Source organism: Solanum pennellii, chromosome 7, assembly GCF_001406875.1.
Source record: "Solanum pennellii chromosome 7, SPENNV200".
Taxonomy (NCBI): Eukaryota; Viridiplantae; Streptophyta; class Magnoliopsida; order Solanales; family Solanaceae; genus Solanum; species Solanum pennellii.
Genome location: NC_028643.1, coordinates 56,886,440 through 56,896,196, shown reverse-complemented (window position 1 = coordinate 56,896,196; position 9,757 = coordinate 56,886,440). Strand labels below are relative to the sequence as shown.

The 9,757-nt window shown below is 33.4% G+C and overlaps 1 protein-coding gene across 2 annotated transcripts; it reads left to right on the top strand.

Annotated features, from left to right (window-relative positions):
• The first annotated feature begins 380 nt into the window (after positions 1-380).
• On the top strand, positions 381-5,828 carry LOC107025477. 2 transcript variants are annotated; one of them, XM_015226262.2, is made up of 2 exons: positions 381-771; positions 5,683-5,828. In XM_015226262.2, the coding sequence occupies exons 1-2, from the start codon at positions 466-468 to the stop codon at positions 5,761-5,763; spliced, it is 387 nt and encodes a 128-aa protein (XP_015081748.1). In that variant the 5' UTR covers positions 381-465; the 3' UTR covers positions 5,764-5,828. The 2 variants fall into 2 exon arrangements, with proteins under 2 accessions (XP_015081748.1, XP_027774145.1); XM_027918344.1 differs by having other exon boundaries at positions 381-776.
• Positions 5,829-9,757: the final 3,929 nt, after the last annotated feature.

Here is a 9,757-nt window from a genome sequence, read left to right as displayed (position 1 = left end):
ATTATATAAAAATATTTTAATATATGTAGTATTGTAATTAAGTAGTAATTTCTAAATTTTCCTCAAGATCATTTAAATTGTAGCTATTCTAATTTCTTTCAATCTAGCCTATCCAATTTCAATTTTATTTCAATTATAGTCACTCTTCCATTTCAGTTCTAACTAATTTTTATTACAATTTTAGACATCTTCATATCCAATTCAATTTGATTTTAAGACTCCACATTTTAATCTCATCCATCCATTGATCCATTAAATCTTAGATCGAATCTTAGTCCTACATCTTAATTGATTCAAGGGTCCAAATTAACCTCCCCATCTCTGCATCTAAAATACTCCTAAAAGACTAAAAGTTTAATTCATTCTCTCCCTCTAAAAAATTAGAACAGTCGCCAGCCACCCCTCTTCCCCTCCCCATCTCTTCACCTCCTTCTTCTCCTCTCTCTCTCCCCATTCTTTCTGGCGATGCCTTCTCTCTCCCATCACCTCTTCTCCTACCTCCTCTCTTCTCTCTTTTCGCAGCGCCAGGAGAAGCTGCCAGAAACCAGCGAGAGCAACAGCAGCTCTGGCGAAGTGCGCAAGGCAGCGCTCTCTTCCTGTCTCTCCTTGCCTCTTCTTTCTGTTCTCACTTCCCTTCTTCTCTGTCTTCTTTTCTCCATTGCTGGCAACGCTCGGGCGAGCTGCCAGGCAGCAGCAAACCCCAGAAACTCCACTGAGCAGCCGCTAATGAAAACAACAACAATAAGAAATCGAAACAGACGGAAAATCAAGGTAAGGTGATGTCCGTTTTGTTCTCTGTTTAAGGCTTCAATATCTCGCCTCGTAACTATGAATTGGTACGTTTTCTTGACTATCAAATATTATATATTCTTATTGACTCTTTATGCTAATTTGAAGTATTCCTCTCACTAATATGACTAAATTCCACTCATGCTTACTGTTAATAGTTGCTTTACTGAATAATCCTTAGATAATCGCATGTTAGTCCTTAGCGATTTCTATTAACTGTGCATATATTCTTTAGATAGTATAATTACTGAAAATTAATCAGTTAACTTTTGTCTTGCTACGTGCTTACATATATGTATAGTCGGACAACTTCTTTCGACTCACTCTATTCGTAATAAAAAATGTTTAATAGACTTTATACTTGTTTTTATATGTTGATTGCTTAACTATTTTGTTATTTGATTGGCTGGTTCGTCTTGATTGATCTTCGTGATTTCGGTAATTGACCAAATTAATTGTTTATTTGGTCAATATTTCTCTTCGTTATTTCAATCCTAATTGCTACTATATTGTGTCTTAATATGGGAGGATTTTGTTTGTTTGTCAATCTTTATAAAATTAGTAATTCAATTTGATCTTTTTCCTTGTTGAACTTGGACAGATCACCTTTAAATTGCTTTATTTATGGAAAGAATTAATTTAATTATTTCTATTAGGAATATTATAAATTGACTTATATGTACCGCTATCTCTTTTTATTAAATTGCATTCTTTTTGGCTAATTTGGTTGTATTGATGACCCTCAATTGTTCTCTTACCTTAGTTAAAAGATAGACTTTTTACATGGGTTATATGGTAAGCATATATTCTATGTTTGCTTAAAGGTTTGGCTGATTTCTCTATTGACTAACTAATTAACTTGTTTTGTTTTATTTAATGTGGGACTAATTTCTTACTTTTCTATATTTGATAAAATTAGATTTGACTCTTCTTTATTTAAGGAAAATATTTTACTCTTATATGTTTATATTTGATAACAAATTTTTAATTTTAAATCAGATTTCACTCTTCTTATTTAAGGGAAAATAATATTACTCTTCCTAATTTTATTCTTACTTATTTATTTTTGATGATGAAATATTTTCTAATTTTGACTCTCCTTGAAAGAAGGAAAATAGTATTATAATTGATTCTATTAAATGTTTATTTTCCTGATTTGTTTCCCCCTCCTCTACTATATGAAGAGACCCCCTTTTCATTCTTTTATAAAACACACTCTCACATCTTGAGAAGAACTCACATTCTCCCAACTCATACTAAACTCATTCATTCTCTCTCAACTCAAGAACTAGACTTCTTAACTCTCTCATTGCTCTTTTGCTACTCTTGAACAAAATAAGTTTCCGGTAACTTTCAAGTGCTACTTTGATACTTTGCTTTTGTTCGAGTAAAGGTTGGATCAACTTGTTTTCATTGCTACAATTCCTAATCTCCTTAAACGGTTAATATTCTTAATTAGCATTTACATTATATTTCTTTGTATTCGTACATTTGTGTAAGCTCATTGTTCTATTCCTTTTGTTATGTGTAAGTTGTTAAATAACTGCATATGTGTCTCATCCTGTCCAAAATAAATTTGATTACTTGTGTAGTTATTTGATTGCTTTGAAAGGTTTCAAACTTGAAGTTCAAGTTTAAGAAGAGAGATCAGTTGTTTAATTCATATTTGGATATACTTCTTGTTTATTTATTTAACTTCTTTTGAAAATATTTGTATAACTCTAAAGCTCTCATATATGATATAAGATTTAGGAGATACGCTATAAGGGAGGGGGATATATATATATATGCTAATTGTTTTCTTTTCTTATTATGTTTTTTAATATGTGGTTGATATAAATTTTCCGTCTATTACTAATGTCATTACAATAGGCAACATATTGATATTACCCAAATAGTCTATTTAAAATCAATAATTTGTTTGCCTTATTAAATTAGCTTGAATGAATGGTAGCTTGATAACCTTAGTAAAGTTAGTAACCTAGATCTTAGCTTTTATATGTTAATAATTTTTTCAGCATGCTAATAAACATAACAAGAGAAAGCGAACCTTGTAAAAGTATCGATGTCATGATTGTTAATGTAAACCTTACTAATTTGCACATGTTCACCTAGAAATCATGTTTATAGGTATTATGAATTAACAAGGTTTCTACATGCCTAATGTTGTTTAACAACTTCAAGTTCGATAATGAATTTTAAAATAATTAATTCTAATAACTTTTGCATGTGAAAATTCAATCTCATAATTTTAGTAGGTTAATTGGTTAGATGTTAATAACTCTTTGTATGTCAATTATTTTTCAGCATGTCTTATCACATAGAAATCATACCTAAGGACTAAAAAATATTTTATATATCGTTTGGAGTTAGAAAATCATGTTAATCACGTTATTTACAAGTTCTCTAATAATTTTTAGCATGTTTTCAAACTAGATAATCTGTCAATATTTTCAACTCTATCTAAAAGAACAATTTTCTGCATACATTATTATTTTATGTTTCTTCCTAAAAAATTGTCATACTAATTTGCCTATAAAAATCTGCAAAAAAAAAAAATAGTTAATATTTTTCTGCGTCATAATTAACCTCTTTTGAATCTAAATTTGCTATTAATTAATTTTTTTCATTGTAATTGATTTCGGCCTAAAAATATATACTTTACATTAACAACCATTCTGTAAATCCATCATTATTCTAAAAGCAATTTTCTGCATTAATAATAAATTTGTCACTTAAAATATATATATTTTTGTGTGTGTTACCAATAAATATATTGTGTCCATAAAATAATTTTCTGCCCTAAACAAATTATGTCTTTTGTTATAAAATATTATTTTCTACCTTAATAATTAATTCGACTACTATTTTTAATATATGTGCATGTGTAATCACATCCTTTGCTATACTTGGAATTCAAACAAAAGCTATTATGTCATTAATCATTGCTCACCCTAAAACTAATTCAATACTAAAATTTGCATCCATGTTATCATATTTGCCTCGTCATAATTAAATTATTGTTATAATTTTGTCTGTTTGTATGTTCACACACTTAGCATGAAACATTTCACAATTATATGTTGTTTGCAAGCATGTCTATTCGAATTTAGAAGCCAAATTGAGACTTATATTGCTAAAATGACCGTTTTGTTTGTCTTGTTTGCTTGGCTTGGTGTCTAGGAGGGCTTTATATTCTATTTTGTCTAAACCCACCCTTTAAGAGTCCAATGCCTCTTGGACATTAAATTAGGACGATTAGGCACCTTTTAGGTACAAAATGCATGCGGTGGTGGGATAGGGGTAGTTGGCCCCATGGAGATGATGACATCGACTCATGCGTGAAAGACAAACTTTCGTTTTGTCTGTCCCTATACGGAAGACTATCGGAAAATAAAACAAAAGTCGAATGTTGATCCAAAATAGTCTCTTTTGAGTCTCCTTTCCCTTTTTACCCTTTTACTTGTTTAATAATTATGTTTAATTGGGGTAGGGTAAAAATAAAAACAAATTTATTTGCTTATTTATTTGTCCCTTTTTCTATCCTCTCGCTTATCTTTAAATTTTTATTTGATATTTTATCTATTGCTATCAGTTAGTTTTACATGCTTAAATAATTAATAAAAAATAATAAATTTATTTCTCAATTTGTTTAATAGTTTATCACTTAGTCTCCCATGCCTAAATAACATGCTTAGCTAATAAACTAAAATAATAACATAGATTTAATTTTTCAAATTTCTTATCGCCTAGCCAACATTCTACTTAAAAATTATTAATAAATGAAGTAACCTTAATTGCTACTTGTGACCCACACATAGATTGCATGAGATACGGTCGGGGCCCACGTTTGTGGACCTCGAGGGATGCCTAAGACCTTCCCCTCGAGGTTATTTGACACCTTACCCTGATCTCTGGCTCGTTGACCTTAACTAGACTTAGATAGGTTAGCTAGGTGCCCTAACGCGCCTTAATTCGTTAGGTGGTGACTCCAAACTCAAAATCCCAAAAGAGATGTTAGGTCATGCACACCACCCGTTTCGCGAGAAAATGAGGCGCGACATCAGTTAAAGTTAATGTTCCTAAATGAATGAATGAGGCCAATCTCAAATGATGCACATAATTAATATGAACGATATAACGGTGTTAGGATAGGATAATCAAGAGGTCAGCTAGACTCAAGTAATGACACTAGGCTATTCTTGATCATTGCACAAACAACCCAATGAGAGTCTTAAACTACATCCTAGGTATGGCTAGTTTTACACTAGCTTATGAATGAATAAAATGAAGTACGTATGAATGAATGAAGCAGACTCTGTGTTTTCTAAAGAAGACTCCCTAGTTGAGGTCCCATATGTTGAACCCTTATTTTTGGAAGTCTTAATGTCAAGTCCATGATTCCAGCGTCTCATGGCATATGAACGAATGATATGAAATATGTTATGTGTTATATGCAATATGTTATGTGCTATGTGTAAGATGTTAGTGATGTGTACAATATGATACGTACGATGATGCATGTTACTCTCACAGCATGACTTTTCTAAACCAAATTTGGCAAGTCCCCTGACTTCCCTAATTCAAATTTGGCAAGTCCCCTGACCTTCCTAATTAAAATTTTGCAAGTCCACTGACTTTCCTAATCCCAATTTGGCAAGTCCCCTGACTTCCCTAATTCAAATTTGGAAGGACCCTAAACTTTCCTAATTCAAATTTGGCAAGTCAACTGACTTTCCTAATCCCAATTTGACAAGTCCACTGACTTGACTTTCCATAGATCATGTTGTTAGGAAAAAGCTAGTCTTACTCATGCATGTCCTTGGTGTGTGCTTACATATAACCATACTTAGTACAAGTGTGTACTAATCCCATGCAACTCTACATTTTTAGGTGCAGGTACAAGTGGACGTTCGAGCTTACAAATCAAAGCCGAATCTATCCAGACGTGGAGCATTCATCCGGACTTGGTAGGCCCTCATGCATTCGAGGACGCTTGCCTATTATATTCTAGCTTAGTTATAGGATTGAGCTAGTGGAGTATGTTCCACTAGCGTTTCTTTCCCATTTTATTTCAGACATTGTATTTGGTGACATTTTGGCAAGTATACACTTAATGTAGTATTGAACTATTTCTTTCATTTGATGTTTTTAATATTAGATGGTTGATGGTGAACGTATATGAATTTAAGTAGGATGACTTACATGTATGTTAAGAAACAAAAAGTATAAATTTTTCTGCTAAATTTAACCTAGATGAAGTAAGGATGACGTATGTAGGCGTGTGTGCGACCTCTGAGAGGTCAATAATGCCGATCTCGTCTGGGGTCTTGATTCCTGTTTTATCGAAAAATATCGAAAGAGTTTATTTTGTTTTAAGAGATTTTTGACTTTTAAGGAGCCGCCACTTAATTTTTGAGAAAAATTAAGAAAACTTGTTTTCAAATAACTTATACAGAAAAAATTGTTTGAAATCATTTAAAAGGGGGTTCGGGGATTCTTATTAACGTCTTAGGAAGGTTTTGAAGGCACCTAAGACGTTCCTCTTAGTGCGGCTTTCCGGCAACTAACCATTTGACTAACATTTTTAGGATTTGCGAATTTTATTTAAACTTCCTACAATTTAAATCTAAGCGAACTTGCGAATTTGAAATATTATCATTTTGAATTTTAGTTTAATTTTAAATTTGATAAAATAGTATGACGGTCGTTGGGGATTATAGTTTTCCTAACCCTAAGCTAAAGACATTGAAACAAAGCATGTAAACGAATCGTAAAGATGGAGAGAGAGAGAGAGAGATTTGCGTCCAATTTCGGGTTCTGTCCGCCATGACCGAGTTTGGGTTTTTTAACTTATTTCTTGTTTGGGTTTTCGACCCACTTCACCTGTCCTAATCTAAGCATACAAGAATAAATACAAGAAAGTAAAAACGACAAGGGCTTATGCCCATTACAAATAAAAATATAAAAATATAAAAATAAAGAAGTCCTCTAGTCCATTTCTTCAACGTTCTCAGATTCCTTGAACTGCGGATCTTCTCGCCGGTGTCGGGGCTTGACTCGATGAAAGAGAATGTGATTCTTCATGACTCTCTCGAAGTACAAAGAGAAAGAGTTCGTAGGGAACTCAAACGGATTTTATATGCAATTAATAGCTAAGTTAAAAATTAATACTTGAAAATAATATCTAAAAATCATATTTCGAGATGATTAAACAATTCAAAAATAATGAATACATCTAAATAGATTACGACTTAACATCTTAAGCCAAAATAAGTAAATAACTAAATAGGTTGGATACGAGAAGGCAATTGATACCACCCATTTAGTCAAAAAAAAACATGATGGAAAAGCAATAATATCTAAACATGAACAAACTTAGACGTAAAGGATTTGTATCATGCCGAAATAGTAAAAAAACAGTTGTTTAAGCTGCCGTTTATATATGAAATTGAGCATTACTCTCGAGGAACACCAATATCTAGATAGATTCGATATATTCGACACCAAGATAGTAATATAAGATCATCAAAGTTAACACTACATAAACGAGATAAGCGCAAGCTGTTAACAAGCTTTATCCCTAAATCGGCATGAACAAATCCAAGCAAACAACATGACATACGTCACGATTTGTAACTACAACTTGAACTACAAGTATACCATATAATTGTTACCCCAAGTCGAGGATGATATATACTCAAACAGAATGTTGAAACCATTGTTTAGCATGCTATCAAAGAGAACTAAATGGATAACTGGGCACGAAATCAACACACGAAAGATGTGAGTCTGCACGACCTCACATGACAAATAATAACCATGGATAATTGCTAAGATATGCAAAGCCGACCATGTATACTCACATTCGAATATCTCAACATACTAAAAAAAACGAAACAAAGGACCAGCAAACTGATGAACAACATCACATATAACGATTTAGACTTTCTGCTAGAGGAAATCGACGGGCACAGCTAAAAATCGTCGCATCAAATGAAATAGATGAGGGAAATTTGAAAGAGGTAAACCGTGACTCTAGACAAGACTTCTAGCTAACAAATCAACTCATTCATCATATAGGAGGAAATATGCGAGAAAGGTTCTATACAATACAGAGAAAGAACAAATAAGAATAAACATATTTTCTTATAGACCAGTTTGAAACAATCACAAAATACGGACAAAGAAAGGACCTATTTGAAAACTTAACAGATAGACAATGAATCCAAACCAACAGAGAGAATCAAACTTTACTACATCAAAAGATTAGGCGTAAGGCCAGAACTTCCACAAGCAACAACAACGAAATTCTTTCCATATCAGTCAATAAACACACACGAATGAAGAAAACGTCTGACGATGAAAGAATTTACCTTTTCCGAGGCAGCGACTGAGACGACGGGCTCGAAAGGATACTTCCACCGCAATCTTGTATCACCGGAACGAGAATACAATATCTTGATCGAAACTTAAGTGAAACTCTATTTTGAATATCCTCCGTATATTGTTCTTAAGGTTCTATCGATTTCTCTCTAAAACAAAGAAGAAAAGGATCTTTCGACTCCAAAATTCCCAATAACAGGAATATCGGCCACCCTTTTTGGATTTCACTCACTATCCTTTTGTACTCCTATTTCCCCTCTGTTCTTTAAAGCAAACAGAAAAAAAAAAAACAAAAAGTTTCTCCCAAAATAGAACAGAAAGGAAAGCAGTCGAGAAAAAAAAGGAAGTCTAAACCGAATTTTTTCCAACCCCTAAATTTTCCAACCCCTTTTCTGAAGAAGAAAAGGGGTTTATATAGAAAAAAAAACTAGGGTTTTTGGGTTAGGAGGGCGGGGGGGAAAACATAAAAGGTTTGGGGCAAAATCGATATTCCAAGTCTCCCTTTGAAATTTAAAAGGACTCTAAAAAGATAAGATTGGGGCCGATTAGTACGAGCTCGTACCATATCGCAACGGAAAAGTGATAGCCGTTCGATTCCGTCCCAAGGACAAGAGGAGTGCTGAGATATCGCCATGTCACTCTCCATTTCGTACGAGTACGTTATGCTCCTCCGAAATCAGATGCACAAACAGACAAGGGAAGGGAGGAAGACGTTACGACTTGCTGTATGGGAAAGCCACGCGAGGAAGAAGACAAAATAAAGGGAAAATTCCCTGCGCGTGGGGAGAGGTTTACGCGGGGTGGGGGGGTTCTCTATTTTCTGGGTTGTCCTCGCGTGGGTTCAGTTGCTGGGAATCACGTGAGGAAAGGGAATTTTTTGGCGTCTGGGTTCTGTTTTCTTCTGGGGTTTGTTCTGTGAATTTCGGCGTGAGGGTTGGGAAAGGAAGAAGGGAGAAACGGTTCGGGTAGGGACGTTGGGGAACTGGGTCGGATTGAGGGGCAATTGGGACCTGGGAATTAATTTGGGGCTGGGAGAAGAATTGGGCCTGGGGAAAATTAACAAATTAAAAAAATGGGTTGGAAAGGGAGATGGGCCGCCTACTCTTTGGGCCTGGGGCGGCTAAAAGGGAGGAATTGGGGTTGGGAATTAATTAAAATGGAGTGGGTTGGAAGGTAATAAAAGGGAGAAGGGAATTAGGTCAATTTAATAAATAGCCAAATAGAGTTAACATGATAAATTTGGCTAAACCTTAAATAAAACGAATTTGTATTAATTAATTAACGAGCTTCTTTATTTAGTAATTTATTTAAATTGTAAAATAGTTATTTTTAAAATATAACCATGTTTTAAACTTAACTAGCTTAATGGAATACTTACTAAACTTAAAATATTTTTTTAAAATGATTTTTGAATAATCATAATATACTAATTATATACATAACGATGTAAAATATATATATTATCTAAAGTTATGATAAAAGTATCCGAAGTAACATAAAGTTCATGCATTATATTATTATATTTTCGCAAAATTTATAAAACTAATTAATTTATATTGTTTGGAAAACTTATGAAGCTCGA